A 16452-nucleotide genomic window follows, 5' to 3' on the forward strand; every position below is an offset into this window, starting at 1 on the left:
ATCCCCCTCACAAGGTGGCAGCATACCAAGGTAGCATGGCAAGTAGATGCCTTTGAAAATCTGAAGTCTGAACTCAAGTAGATTGATTTCCAACATAAGTATAAATTATGCTACACGTTGATAGAAAGTTCAAATATGCGAATATATGCAAGTTGTATTAAAATTCTACGTATGAATCTGTTATGAATATTTTGGATTCCAATAAAAACTATCAATTCAAAGATCATTATATTTTCTAATTCATATAAAAGGCCTCGATGATGAGTTTCTGTGAAACTAGTTAGAATCATAATATAAGAAAATGATATTAAATATAAGTGTTTTTCTCATTGAGTCGATACTTTTTTAATTATAAGCTTCTTTAAGCAAATAAGTTCGCGAAAAACATTAGTAGAAAACTAATATTTTCAGTCTATTATAGAGATGCTTGATGTTTGTTTACATATCATAATTTAAGTAAAAGCTTACCAAAAAATTGATAAATACATTTGAACTTGGTTATTGTCACGACCTGCCTGCGCAGGACACGTGGCCATTGAGTGCGCCACCACGTGGCACCACATGAGGAAAGAACACAGAGTTCCCTTGCTAGATATTGTCCAGTTCCGGAGTCTGTACGCGCGCACGTGCACCGAGCTTAACCCCTCTCCGATTTTGCTTTTCTTCCAAAATGCATCTACAGGATTTGGAGACATCCACCCTATATGCCTAGGCTCAAAGAACTCTCTAGTCGATGTGGGATAATGGAGTCTCACATCCCACCGACCATCGGACCAGAGTCGTCCTCGACTTTGATACCAAATATCGCGGCCCTCCTGTGCAGGACACGTGGCCATTGAGCACGCCTCCATATGGCGCCATATGAGGAGAGAACACGAGGCTCTCCAGTTAGATATTGTCCGGTTTCGAGGTCTGCACGCGCGCGCGCATCGAGCTTAACCCCTCTTCGGTTTTGCTTTTTTTTCAAAATGCGTTTACAGGATTTGGAGATACCCGCCTCATATGCGTAGGCTCAAAAAACTCTCTATCCGATGTGGGATTAAGGAGCCTCACAGTTATCTTATGGATCTAGATTTAGATCCTATCGTTATTACCACCATTTATATCACTTTTAGTCATTATTGTTACCCTAATCAAGGTTGATAGTCCACTTACTACTTCGTAGTTTGTATCTAAAAAGGATGTCCTAATGGACTCCCATCAGTGTGAAAATTGAGAAAGATCAGATATATCTAGATTTATTCTTACTTATGGAGAGGCTATTTTCGTATTTTGAATATGTGATACCTAGATTATAATGGAGGAACTTACCATTTCATGCCTCTATTGATTGTTTGTATCCACGTAGGAAAATATGAAATAGTGTTTCACATGTATTTTATGGGTCGAGTCTAAGTGTCGAGGAAAAATTTTTTTTATATTATTTATGGGTTGGGCGAGGGTCCATTTCCAATTCCAGCTTATTTGTGCATCACAATGTTGTCTACGCATAACCAAGAAAGTAAAGATAAATTAGGGTTTGATTTCGTTCAATGCCATTCTTTGTGTTTGCTAACAGAGTCCATAGACCTGTTTTAGGTAATATCATGATCATAATATACTTTGCAATCAAAATATTTTCTTATTCTCCGTAGATGGGTAAATTCTTAGGTCAGGTTTTTGGTGAACGTAGCTGTATGCAGTATGCCTTGGAGCGGGAAGTACACATTATTACCAATCTGGATTTAGAAACCGCAATTAATTATTAAATAATTCAATAAAATTCCGTTGACATGACCGCCACCCGCTAGTCCGACCTAACAGCTCCAACGCCAAACGCGCTTCCATTCCGGGAAAAAAAAAATTCCACCCAAAAACCCTAATTCTCTTCACTCGCCTGGTACGATTCCTCGTCTCTTCTCACGGATGGCCTCCAATGGAAGCCCGGCGGTACGCCTTTCTCTCGATCCTAGGGTTCCCTATCGGCAATTATTAGTAGTTTCGCGTAGCTCGACCGATCCTGTTTGAATACGAAAAGTATGGTTTTTGGGTTTTTTTTTTTTTTTTTTTTTGGTGATTTCAGAGGGTGGGTGATGTGGAGAGCAGCTTGGAGAAGATCAAACGGCAGCTGACGTCGGGCTCGGGGAGGTATCTGCTGCAGGGCCCGCTTCTCAAGCGATCCGAAACGGTGCGGCCTCGATCTCTTGTTATTTGTCGGAATTGGAGTCGTGATTCCTTCATTTTGCTCTTTTTTATGTAAAGAATTGGTTTTTCCTGGAATTATTACTTGATCTGCGGCTTTTAAGGGGATTTTACTTGATCTTCAATGCATCTAGGTTTGAATCTTAGACAGTTCAGTTCAAGCACATAGGAAGTAAAAAAGGTAATGCTGCAAGAACTATAATCGTGGAGTTGTTGTATGGAGAATTCTCTGTTGTCTTTGGGTGTTGACAATTGTTTCTTATAAAATTTAATAAGAGAGGCTAACCTCACTGTCGCTGAATACCTGCTTTTGTGCCACTCATTTCAGGAAAACAGCATACATGTACATACCACTATATTAATAATATCAATATGGGGGAAGTGTCTCGGTTCCTTCATTTTCCTCAAAAATAAGAGAGGCTTGTGTGTGCATCTTCAACAATTAACAGTATTCTCTACAAGAGGGTTTGTTAAGGAGTGCAAACATGATTTCATTCTGAGACCTGAATTGATTTGGAAATATATACTGCTCAAGTATGAATGCCATGGAGAAATTTTCTTAAGTTGAGGTGTCATGTACCAGTTCTGGCGCATGCTACAGGAATTTCACAAAATTTGCTCATATACTGGAGTACTTGTAATTTCATCGGGGTATGCTTGTTCCACTGTTGCATTCTTGTGATAAGGATCACCTAGCATTATGCTACTTTGTTGATTTGGATAATCTGAAGCTCGGTCCGGTTAAAATGTTAAAACGCTTGATCAATCATTTGCCTTTACATGATAGTTTGAGGAAAAAAGATAATTTGAGGAAATTCATCATTTTGATTAACAAGAACCATCACGACTGCCCTATGCCATAACCTATGCCACTCCAAAATTCTTTCATTCAAAATATAAATTACACTCAGAGACAATTTCCTAACAGTTTGTCTTTTGCACCAGTTATATGTTTGTTGGCTAACTATATAGGTATGAATAGATATACAAGTGAGTGATGTTGTCAAGTAAGGGGTGTCGGACGTGTTGTTACATGGGCAACACATGCACAACCTGCAACCAAATCTTATTGGTGACCTTTCTCTCTCTCTCTCTCCCCTCCCTCCTTTCAAGACTTCAAAGTTTAATATTGGTCTTTTCCTTGAAGTGGTTTCTCGTGAGTCATGAGCAATTGTGAGTAGAATTACGTGTTCTCATCTGCTAATTTCTTTGAACAGACGACCTGAGTAAGTTTGATGAAAACCAACATACTAATGCTGATAAATTGCACTCACCTCATATGTATGTTGGAAGATGCAGATGAGATGAGCACAATTATCAGTTCAACAAAACTAAACGAGTTGATGTTCCATATAATTCACATCACATAACTGAATGGCAATACTCCCGATAAGGATTCATATTGAAGAAGGATTTATAAAGCACATACCAAGTAATTGGTGTAGGATTGCAAATAGCATAGATGTTTAATCCTTACAATATTTGTCCAAAAATGTAGGTTGACTGATGTATCCTAGGTTTTCTTTAAATAGGTTGAGACAAGCATTTGCTAACTTTACTAACTTTGCTTTTCTAAATATTGTTCATTTGCAATTTTATTTTCCCTCTTGTTACAAATATAGTCATCCTTGGTGGTTTTGGAGGTACACTATGGAGGAGCTCCATTGTGGACAAGCTCTGACAATGTTTGTTCTCCTATATTTAACAGCTGAGGAAATGGAATGAGAGATGGGTGATCTTGGATCCAACATCTGGAAAAATGGAATACAAGTATGCTATCTTGGCATGTCTCAGAAAAGTTTCTACTTTAAAACCCTGTGTAACTCACGGTAATTTACTATTTTATTGGCATAGGACTCGGAGAAATGAGACTCTTGTCAAGGGAATAATCATATTTGATTCAAACAGTACAATCACTGTGTCCCCTGTGAACTTCCAGTAAGACTATCTATGATCCCATTGTTTGATTATATATTGCATGTAGATAAAAGCTCTTAACTATTCTTGTTTTGCTTCTTGCAGTGGGCTGCCAAAATATGATGGCTGCTGTTTTTGTATCCATTTGCTCTGATTTTGATTGAGTAAATAGAAAAGTATTAACTGTTTCTAGTGTTCCTTAGCTTCTACCAATACCTGTTTGGTTATTACTGATGCAAGGTTTTAGCACATTTCTTGGGTTCCTTAACTAGCCCTCTAGATATTGGAACTCTACAGAAGAAGGAGTACTTTCTTTGTGCTGAAACCCCTGGTGCTGCAAGAGCTTGGGTATCCACTTTACAGTAAGCTTGTGGAGCTTCAACTTTTCACTGTATCAAAGAAATGATGCATTATAAAGAATTTTATGTTTTCATTATGCCATTTCCCCTTCTATTGTTTAGATTGTGTAAATGTACTATTTGGATAGACCTACAGGTGGCTAGGCATGCAAAAGAATTGGTGATTAATAAAAAGGAACGTGCATTTTCAGTGTTAATTTAACTCTACTATATATTGAATTTTAACCCAAATCAGTGAAAACAAGCATGTCCCTGCTGATTTATGCTCCGATATGAAACATCTGATGAACTATATTAGTGCAAGAGCTTGGAGATGGCTGGAAGAAATCTTCTGTCAGACATCATTTGTTTTGATTATTTTATAATTTTCGTTTTGATGAACTATTGTGAAGCACTTCATTACATAAATGAATGATTAACATTAAGTATATTTATCCAACCCAACAACATTGCGATGACAATATACGAAAAACTTTTTCATTCCTTGCAATCTCATTGTTGATGCTTCTTGCTATTATGTAATTATGATACCTTTTCTTCAATTTTTATCAATGAAGCTAAATTAGTGTCCAAGGTATAAAATTATCTTCAAACTTGTTTCCTAATGTCTTGTCATCTGGTTTTTGGATACCTTATGTTTATGCCGATTAGGTTTTTCTTTTAACTGAGCTTTCATGGCAGTTGGTTTTTTGTTTTCTGACAATCTGGTTTAGTGATAGCTAAGGGCAACCTCCATTGTAGACTCTACTTCTTTTTGAGGTAATCACACAATTGTAACTTGCTTGACCTTGTCTATATTTAAAAAGAAACTGTATTGCTATCCTCACCCTTTTTGTCTCTGTATATCTTCATTCCCTATGATTACTCATTGTTTGATTTTCCATTCTGCAGGAGTATTGTGCATGTACATACACCACGCTCATGCATGCCTAAGGTGTATGTACATGCAGATATGTGGATGAGCAACTCTTATGTAAAGTATTTCTCTAACATAGATTTGTAATAATTCTAAATAATGTGTGTCGGGAAGAAGAGTAACAATAGTTTTGTGTGTGGCTGAACTATTGAACATATAAACCATTGTTGTTGATGAAACTATATCCCATGGATGAAACCATGGAATGCCGTACCGGCCCATACCGGCCGGTACGGGCCGGTACATACCGGTCCGGTCCTAGACCGGTACCAGAACCACTAAAAAACCGCTATTTTTCGGTTTTTTAGCCGAACCGGCCGGTACGGGTGTGTACCGACCGGTTCGGAGCCCGTACCGGCCGGTTCGCACCGGTACGATTTTTATTTTTTTTTTTAGAACCACAGCGCCTCGCGCTGTGGTTTTTGAAATCACCGCGTACCGGCCGTTACGGTACCGTACCGGACCGGACCGGTACCGTACCGGTCCGGCCGGCCACCGGTACGCCGACCGGTACCGGTACGCCGACCGGTACCGGTACGGCGGACCTTAGATGAAACTATGCATGGAATACCTGTAGTCTTGGTTCTTGTAAGAAAAAGGATATCTTTATTTGCATTACTTACAGAGAAGGTTAATAAGATGATGTATGATGGTTTATGGATGGAATTTGACTTGCTAGATTGTGGAAATGCCATTTACATGTGTGGAGCAAGGGGCATGGTGCTAATAGATATTGACAAGATGAGCACTAATGAGAAATTCAAGGATGTTCGGATAGTTGCTAAGAAAAGTCAATAGTCTATGATGCACAAGTTGTAATAGATACCTAATGAATTCTGAAAGTTTAGGTAGATTACATATAGGCCATATTGATAAATGAAAAAATTAAATTTTTACCCCTACTTTGAGCTAGCTAAATCACAAATAGCATGTGTACATTTTAACAGTTAAAATGTAGAAGATCTTTTCAACGAGAAATAATAAAAACTAAATGTATTGAAGATAAGATTATGGACCTATATTGATGCAAAGAGCATGAAATAACTTAAAAATAGATAGATGAAAAACAAGGGTTAGATTATGAGACAAAAACATCAATGAAGAATTCTGTGCATTTTTTTTTGGACAGCATCTTCAATTGCTCATAAGATAGCAAATGTTAAAAAAGTTTTGTTCATGCCAGATTATAGTCCACTTGGATTTTGTTGCCACCACGGTTAACATTATTTCCTGGTAATTCATTTGGCCACATCAAGAGGTGCGGCTAATTATAAATTCTTTGTGAAGATGGTTAGTGAAAGTATGAACTGCTGAAAGGGCTAATCTTAAGATTGCAAACCAAACAGGGTAAGCAATGTCTACAATTACCTGTCCAGGCATCTCTATTTTTCTGCTTGCATCTTAAGCCTTTTATGTTAGCAAGCCTTATACCACAAAATTACTAAACTGCATCACATCTAAGTGTTACTACATGGAATTCATATTTAAGTTTTAGGTAAGTGTAATGCATATGCCAGTTTAGTGGCCTATCGTGCGCAATTTTTTTTTTTTTTTGGTGTGTATATCATCCATATTTCAACACACTGATAGGCCTCCTGTTCATAACTTGGTCCTTTTCTCACTTATGTAGCTTTAGATATTGACATCATGATCTCAAGCTTGGTATATTATTTTTTTCAAAACCCACACTTCAGCATAATTCAATTCTCAAGGAGCTTTTATTGGTCCATTATTTCCTTAGCATTTAATTGGTATCTTTGTTTGTAATCTCTTAGTGTGCAGTTTTTTTTTTTCACCAGTGCAACTCAGTTGGTCCTTCGGGCCCATAAAGAGGCAGTAAATTCATTGAGTGGGAATGGCTCTGCAAAATTAGGAACAGTTGCCGCTGTAGTTGCAGCTGCAAACTCAACTGCAGCGGAAGCATCCAAAGAAATAGAGGCAGCAATGAAGATATCTATGAGAGCAACTCTGGGCTTGGTGACAAAAAAAACAAGTGAAGGTCACCTGGATGATCTGACAATTATGAAGGTACACCTTGTTATTGTTCATCTTTGTTCTATATCGTGGTTTTATAAACCAGATATCATAATGCTTATCACTAATCTTCTTTTATTAGCTTCAGTTTGAGCGATCTGAATTATGAATAGTATTCCTGATGTATATGTGCTGCTGGAATTTGAATGCCTTAATTCACAATATCAGTTTGTGGCCATGGTCCATAACAAATAGATCTTCTTCTGCGATCTTGCATCAGCAACAGGAGAGTTTTCTTTCTTTTTTAAAAAAAGTTATTATTGGTATCTTATTGACTTTTCAGTGATCATAATATGGGATCACATCCTGGTCATAGATTTAATAGATAAGATTACTATATGAGTTAATATTGCGTAGGTAGAGTTATAAGCATTTGTTCTTGCAGGCTAGTTAACCTCTGACAAATGGAAAGGGTGGGGATTGACATGAGACTGACTACTGATCGTATAACGGAGACTTATATTTTGCCATGACTGCTGATATATTCCAATGATTTGTTATATGGAGGAAGATTTCAGAAGAGAAGGGACTAATATTGAGTTTGAATTAATATGATCAGGGACCTGCAATTTTACTAAATGTAGGAAGGAAACTGAAGCTCCAAACAGTAAATATGGCTAAGAGATACTTTGTGTGACCTTTAATTTATCAAGAATACAGATAGGTGAAGGAATACCCGGTAGAGTGATATGCTAAAGCAGATAAAGAGGTGCATTCAGGGCATTGGGTCATTGCTGCATGCTTTTGAAACAAAATAAAATTTTCAAAGAGTAATTAGACTGACATCACTTATGGATCAGAGCATATTGAATATTCAAGAGGGCCTGTGTAGAAGATAAATGAGGTAGATAAATTATATAACTATATAATAGTGGCCTGAAGTGAGTCATTATTAGAAGCATATGAGTTGCACAATCTTTGGATAAAGAGTTTCTACTCAAGATGGTATTGACACGTCTGTGAAGATTTGAGAAGGTCATTGAACCAAAAGGGGCTAGGATTTGTGATAAGTGGGCTAGGAGGAGGAAGGAAGTATCTAAGATAACACAGATGTTATGATAAGTAAAAAGAAATTCCGATGGTGGACGTAGTTGTTAAATTAATTACTGCCCAAGAAGGACTAAAAAATGTATCTATAAATCTTTTGAATAAAATTTGTTAGTTATTGTTATGATTGTTTTAGTATCAGCTTTCAGGATTGGTTAAGGTGTATGGATTCTGCCTTTGCCACCAATAGGTGTCCCTTGAGTTGTTCAAACTCTCTCATGTTGACCTGGGAGCAACCCCCCCTATGGGCAAACTGATGACAAGTTGTTTACTCTGTTTCCCAATCCTCGGTTCACAACAACAATCAGTTCTTGATAAATAAAAGCTCCATTTGTGTATAAATTGGCTTTCTATACATTTCCACCAGCAGCATTATTGCTTGATCATCGGAATGGTGCAATTGATACTGTCTGATAGAGTTAGGATCTCCTCCTCCAGTGGCAGGAATCTAATATGTTGCAGTCTCATTTTATTAAAAAAATGTCATTATATATTGACAGCCGGTCACTTAACCAACACATACTTGGAAGTTTGTCTGCTGCTTCCAAATAAGCTATCCAAGGTTACTATGCTTCCTATGAGACTTTGCCGACCCCATTGAAAAATTGTTTGTTAAGTCATAACTGTTCCATCTGTTAAGTAGGCTAGCGTCGAAATTTTCCTACAATTTCGTTTTTTTTTTTGGTTGAGCTTATTTTTATAATAGATTCTGGCTGCTGCTTGTTTCTAAATTGGAAGCAAATAAAAAGATGGCCAGTGTATGGGGCTCCTACTATTATGGGGTCTAGGAAGGGTCAAATGTATGCCGCCTTAGCCTCGCATGCAGAGAGGCTGTTTTCGTAATTCAGACCTATGACCTCTATGTCATAATGAAACAACCATATCATTGCACCAAGGCTCACCCTCTGAATGAGCAAACTCATTTATTGATTTATTTATGTTTACAGTCAGGGGCGGCCCAATACATTTGGGGGCCTAAGGCGAATCCAATGAATGAGGCCTCTTTTTTTTTAATAATAAATTTTTTTAATAAGTATAAAATACTTAAAAAAATGATATAAAAATAGATAGCTATCAAGTACACTATTTCAACAAAGATACATGAATCTAACAAAGATAGATAAGAAGCCTTTTCAATTTAATATAATTCTTGAATGGAAGCACAGAGAAGTAATTACCCTAAAAGAAGGGCCATGAAACTGACTAAATAACTGAGATAATGCTTGGCAATACTGTTTACCATGACAAGCAAGAGCAGAATAGGAAAAGGTCATTCCATGGCTTTCATGGTCAAGGTAAATAAAAGAATTTGTCCAGAAAGGAACCTCTCTATAAGAGAAAGTAGGGGCATTATGGGAAATTCACTCCATCTAATTAATAAAAGTCCCATCCCACCATCTCCCCTTCAAGTGAGTACCCAAGCAGCCACTGCAACATCGCAGCACAGCAGCCATTCAACCCCCCCTCCCTCCTTTTCTTTCTCTACCCTCCAAGAAGTCCATCTCCAATCCCCCTATCTTTCTTCCTGATGGCCCAGCTGGATCAGGAGTAATGTGAGGGAAGGAAAACCAAGACCAAAACCAAAAAAGAGAAGGGATGAAAGATAAGAGTGGCTTCAGACGTGTATCCAGCCAACCAAATCCCTCCCCTCTCTCTTTCTCTCCACCCAAAACAAAACTACTGTCCCCAACTTCCCAAATTGCTCCTCTGCAGGCCAGGAAACTCTCCACCTCCCTTCCATCAAGGGGGAAGACTCGTAGCCAGCTCCTGTTCCCGTTTTATATGGGGCCTTTGCTTCCTTTTGGTCAGCCTCCCGGAGGCCTTCCATTGGCCCGAGGCCTTAGGCGACCGCCTCAGTCGCCTAGGGTTCGGGCCGGCCCTGTTTACAGTCTTTTGCATCTCAAGTAATCACTATGTCTCATGATATACTATGATAAATTTTTCTAGTTGCTTATCTTGCTCTGTTGGTTTCACTATAGGATCCCTTAAGATTGTAAGAAAGTATATTTGATATTTGTTGGTGAATTCTATCTGTATTCTACAGGAAACTCTTCAAGTGAAAGATGAGGAACTACAGCAGCTAGCTAAGGACCTTCGTGCTAGAGATTCCACAATAAAAGTGATAGCAGATAGATTAACAGATACAGCTGAGGCTGCTGAAGCAGCTGCTTCTGCAGCACATGCAATGGATGAAGAGAGAAGACGTGCTTGTGCAGAAATAGAACGCCTAAACAAGGATGCAGAGAAGCGACTTGAGTCATCCATGCTTAAGGTCCTAAATATTTTTCAGCTATTGTGAATAGAATTTTGTGGAAAGTTCTCATTTGCTTAAAACAATGACGTGTGCTGTCCTGTTGTAGAGTACTAAATTTATTGATTATTGACTATTTTAAGAACAAGTTCAATAACTTGTAAATACAGCAATATATTTTCAACTATACTTTGGTAAAATTATCTTTTTTCTATACAAACACAATTGCACTCTGTGTATTGCATTATTTTCCAATAAATTCAATTGCTTTTGTCCTGATGATTTAAACCTTACCTTTTTTCTTGTGCTTGCTAAATCCTTCTATTTGATAACCACATGAATTTCACCCCCATTCTTTGTCCATGCAACATACTGTTCTGCCTTTTCTCCTAGGTGTGGATAATGTTTAATTATATTATTATCTTTAAAAAGTGAGGTCAAAATTAAGTTAGATGGTAAAGCAAGAGAGCATCATGTGATTGTTTTCTTGTCTGATTCTAGAAAGTTCATCTTTAACATCTTGAAAAATGTTTTTAGGTCGTGGTTTTTCAGATTCCTCGTTTTATTAAATTGGAGCCACTCAAGTCAAACCTTCAATGCAATAAATCTTTCTCAATAAGTCACCACCTGTCAGAGTTATAGAAATCAAATAGGCGCTATATCTCCCTTGAGGTGTAATATATTGAAACTAGCAACAAGCAGCATTAACTAACAAGGAGATAAACTATTTAGAGACTTTATATTGTCTTCCGAAGTTTTCTTGCATATTTTTCTTTTGAACCGTCTAAAGTTGCTAAATAAGCACTTCCAACATTTTTTTTTTTGTATTTTCAAATATTCCCTTCTAAGTTTGTCTTTACCTTGAACAACCTCTGCTAGACTGTTAAAGAGACAAAACAGGAATAAAAAGAAATGAGAATTCATTGAATATAGCAGGAGTAGATTTAGGACAACCTTTGTTAAAGGGTAGCTTTGAACTGATTTGGAGAAAGGGAAAAAGGAGCAGCACCCTGGTGGTTAGGGTTTTTTGGTGCCGTGAGGGAGTTCGAGGTAAACATTAGCGTAGATGATTCTTGACTCTGCAACTTATTTTTCTTGTTAAGTTTCCATCCTTATACACTTACAAGTTCTCCTTTTTCAACTCCAAATATCCAGTCCAATGAGATGTTTGCACAAGAAGCTTTACCTTACTCTATGCTTATATGTTTGCTGTTAACAGTTGAGAGAATCTGAAGAGAAGGTGATGGCCCTAAGCAAAGAGAGAGAGATATTACTGAAGCAGAGGGACTCTGCTCTTCAAGAGGCACAACTATGGCGTTCTGAGCTTGCAAAAGCTAGAGAACGTGCTGTGATTTTAGAAGCAGCTGTTGTCAGAGCTGAAGAACGGGCCAGGGTTTCAGCGGCAGATGCTGAGGCTAGAATAAACAATGCTGCAGAAAAAGCAACAGCCACTGCAAAAGAAAAAGAAGACCTCCTAGCATTAGTGAATATCTTGCAATCACAAGTGCAGAGGTTTAGTTTCTGACCTATTCCCTCTGCTGTATTTCTTGTAGTTTGGTCGGCATTTTTCAGTCATGCTTATATCCCGGCCTTTTATACGTTCATTTATTTTAAATAAGGTTTCTGGATAGGAAAAATAGGCAAGGAAAGATTCATAAAACAAATCATAGAGCCAGTATTTAAGTTTGTATCTTGCATGAATTTTTAAATCCTTACTAAGGCTCTCATATACGGAATCCAAATACAAAATTTAATTAGATGCCATCTGCAAGTTTATTGAAAGAATGAAAGAGCATATACTGACAACCTGTCAAACATGTTACTTTTGTAGTTCATTCAAGCTACTACAAGCTACATTGAACATTTAAACCAAGGTCCGCCGTACCGGTACCGGTCGGCGTACCGGTACCGGTCGGCGTACCGGTGGCCGGCCGGACCGGTACGGTACCGGTCCGGTCCGGTACGTACCGGCCGGTACCGGTCCCGTACCGGCCGGTACGCGGTGGTTTCAAAAACCACAGTGCGCGGCGCTGTGGTTCTAAAAAAAAAAAAAATCGTACCGGTGCGAACCGGCCGGTTCGGCACCGGTACGAGGCCGGTACCGGCCGGTACGGGCCCGAACCGGCCGGTACGCACCCGTACCGGCCGGTTCGGATAAAAAACCGGGAAATACCTGTTTTTTATCTGTTCCGGTACCGGTCCACGGCCGGACCGGCCTGTACCGGCCTGTACCGGCCGGTACGGGCCGGTACGGCATTCCATGATTTTAAACTTTCATATACATATATGTGAAAGTATAGCCGCATGGAATGCTTGTGGTCGGATGATGGTTGTGGATTTTGCCGCTCTGCACATGCAATGCGTGCGTATATCACTCTTTGGGCTAAACAATTAAGTTGCATGCAAAGCAGTGGATTTAGTATATGTTCTTCTGTTCAATTTTACTGGTTGTCATAATTATTAGTTTCTATTGCAGTCTATTAGTCAAAAAGTACTATTTCCAGACCTCAAAATATAAAGTAACTACAAAAAAAAAAGAAAAAATTATTGTCCTGGATTTTTCTGTACCAATTCTAAGATCCCATATTACATATTCCAAGCTTGATCAACTTGAGAGATCAAGTACTAATCATTAAATTTTCAGTCAAGACTGATCTGTTTCAATTGAAATGGATTTGTTTCAGCTAGACTGCTCCGGAACTGATTTAAATTTTCGGTTTCAGTTAGTTTTGGCCAAGACTGACTGAACTGTTGCTTTTTGTTTTGCATCTTTGTTTCACCATATTTAGCTTATTATTAATAAAAGTGTTGTTTTATTAATACTTCCTAACATTCATTAATATAAATTCGACCACACATTTATCCAAGGCTCTGATGATCTAATCCATGTTATTTTTGTCTGAACTTTGTTATTGTGGAAAGTAGGGGGAAAACTTGTTGTGCGTCTTTTTTTTTCTTGGCTCATCATGTTTTTAACTTACGAACAACATTGTAGAATGTAGAAGTAAAGATGTATATGCATATCTAGCAGCTTACGTTATACTGAAGAGTGTGATATGTAATTAACTTTGTGCTCTTGTTTACTTGTCCTTTCGGCTTATGCAGATTGAGTGGTATATGGTATCATACTTAATAGATTCATACATTCATGTGATACGATTAATGCATTAAGCTTCAATTCAGCATGAAATTGCCCAACTATGTGAATTATGACTTTAGATGACTTAAAAGATACGATACAATTGTTAAAAGTAACTTGCCTCGAGTTACTCTATTATTTTTCTTATTTTTTTTTGGCTTTTTTGATTGAAACTCCGAATCTTGGATCCGAACTACTAAAACCACCGCAACTGAAACTCTGCCTAGGGGTTCAAAACTGAAACTGAAGCCAATCTTCAATACCTTGATTATAACTGACTAGCTTTATCTTATTGTATCTAGGTGTAGCTTCAGATTTTTTTTTTCCCATTGGTTTCTGTCTAGTTGTACATCTTCTGCCAAGTGCAATTTGGAACACCTCCTTAACAGATGTTACTTGCTATGTTATTGTGCTTTTACAACAATGTAATAAAGCAAAAAGTGTGAAAGTTCTCAAGAGTATTTTTATAGGTTTGTTTTAAAAGTATTGCATTGAAATTGGTACTTCTATTTTCTCTGCAATGCCACGGAGGTTTTCAGAAAATTTTAGGAAACTTTGGAATGAAAATACAGAAACTTTTATAGGATGCTAAAAACACAAGCTCATGGAGCCCAATCCCTTCAAGAAAACGGAAATGCTTGGCTTCACACAGTTTCCATATTTACCACCATCATGCTCTCTGTAGTTCCAAAGATGCTGCTGTCGCTGCAAATTTTGCACAATTTATTGCTCTATCTCCACTTAGGACAGTGAATGATGGCGAGTGGGCAGCAACTAGGAGCACCATGTCTGCAAGCTGAGCAGAATGTTGTGGCAAAGAATTGTCAGAGTGCGATATCATAAAATAAACCAAAGTTAGTGCTGATTGAAAGGTGGCCATCTCAGGGATCAAACTATGACTGAAGATTCTGATGCTTCATGGGCATCATGTGCTATTAGCCATGTTATCTTTAGCTACACTCATGTGAGTCATCAAGGTGCAAGTCATATGAGCATTGGAATGTGCTTGCCAAAGTTCAGCTGGCATTTTTATGAGATCAGAGAGTTTCTGATCGCTGGTCATTGGTTATGGATTTGCTCAAATATGGACATTTTGTCCTAATCTCTAGTTATTTCATGATTTTGTGTTTATTTTATATTTCTTTAATCAAATGTTAGAAACTTTAAAATAATACATCTCTTTTTCTTATCAGACAACAAAGCAACACAAAGCAGGTCCTTGAAGAGAGATTGGAGTCAAGCTCTGGTGCTGATGACACTCTTCCAAGGACAAAGCATGTAGACTCGTCAGAGGACGATGTGGATAAAGCTTGCTTAACTGATTCAAGATCAGTTCCTGGTAATAGTGCTGTCCAATTGGTAGTTGATGGAGTTGAAATCCGTTCTATTGGTGACGCTGAGTGGAATGATATCCAGTCGATGGATGCAAGGATAGCTGATGTAAGGGAGATCACCCCTGAAGCAGAGCAAAGCAGCTTGGACATTCCTGTTGTTGCGAACCCATCGGTCAATGACCATCAACATAGAGGGAACCCTTCCCAGCCATGATGTTACTGCAAGCTATTTATTGAAATTGTAGTGATGGTGACGACATTGAGGCATCGTATAGCTTAATATTGGTAAATAAAGGTGTTGGAATATGATCTGCCAAGGGAACTCTTTCAAAGCTTTATTTGATTGTTGGGATAAGTTTTTAATAAGCTGCTAGATATTAGAATTTGAAAATCTACTAGAAGATGGGTTGTTTTTGGAAGGATATGTTTTTGATATCAGATCTATGGTCATCGAATCAAATTATACAGGTGAATCAATGTCTTACAGTCTTGGTTTGTCGTGATTGGGCATTTTCATGTGGTTTCTCTTTTGATGCCCTACTTAAAGTTTGGCAGCCTCAAGTAATGAGACACAACCTATTTTCACATAATTCTGCTTGCAGATCATGAAGATCCAATCAGGGCCATGCTCTATACAAGCACCAATTATATAAGCTGAATATGGCGATTATTCTCTATCCTTGATATGTACCATCACCAACTGTTATTAAGTCCTTCGAATGAGATGGACGACGGACTGGTGATGTTGATGACCAGTTTTGGATTGATGGCAAGGCAGCCTGAGCGTAGCTTTGTATACTATAGACATGCATTTAGAAAGCATTGGTAATTAAACTTTGCCAAATTAAAGAGAGATTACAAAATGTAAAAGAGAATGAGAATCCATGAGGATTTGGAGAGACCGAATGACTGTGTTCAATAGGATTTAAAGGAATCAAATTCACAGGAGGAAACTGGATGGTTGAGACTGCTGGTGTGCACAGACTCGAGTACTTGTGAGAGGTTTGTGGTTTCAAGACAGCTAAAATTACATTGCATGTACGAATACATGGGCTTTAATTTGGGCACCTTCAGGCTGACACTTGAGAGCTCAATATCGTGATCTGAAATCCGTTGTGTTCTTGTGGGGCCAAGGCGACGATTTCTTACACCGTGCTTGTTCTTATGCATGATTAATAAAGCTTATGAGTTTTTTTATGGAACTCATCATCCATAAACAAAAGGTAAAATCAGAAAAAAAGTAGCAAATTTGATTATGTCTGCTCTGTTCTCAT

At 38.1% G+C, this 16452-nt stretch overlaps 1 protein-coding gene across 1 annotated transcript; it reads left to right on the top strand.

Annotated features, from left to right (window-relative positions):
- The first annotated feature begins 1743 nt into the window (after positions 1 to 1743).
- LOC103705404 (uncharacterized) lies at positions 1744 to 15664 on the top strand. The gene is made up of 10 exons (XM_008789101.3): positions 1744 to 1929; positions 2063 to 2167; positions 3890 to 3951; positions 4036 to 4119; positions 4204 to 4235; positions 4379 to 4460; positions 7173 to 7401; positions 10499 to 10726; positions 11925 to 12217; positions 15038 to 15664. The coding sequence occupies exons 1-10, from the start codon at positions 1906 to 1908 to the stop codon at positions 15390 to 15392; spliced, it is 1494 nt and encodes a 497-aa protein (XP_008787323.3). The 5' UTR covers positions 1744 to 1905; the 3' UTR covers positions 15393 to 15664.
- Positions 15665 to 16452: the final 788 nt, after the last annotated feature.

This window comes from Phoenix dactylifera, chromosome 9 (assembly GCF_051530095.1).
Source record: "Phoenix dactylifera cultivar Ajwa chromosome 9, Ajwa_hap1_PhDact_Kaust_v1.1, whole genome shotgun sequence".
Classification (NCBI taxonomy): Eukaryota; Viridiplantae; Streptophyta; class Magnoliopsida; order Arecales; family Arecaceae; genus Phoenix; species Phoenix dactylifera.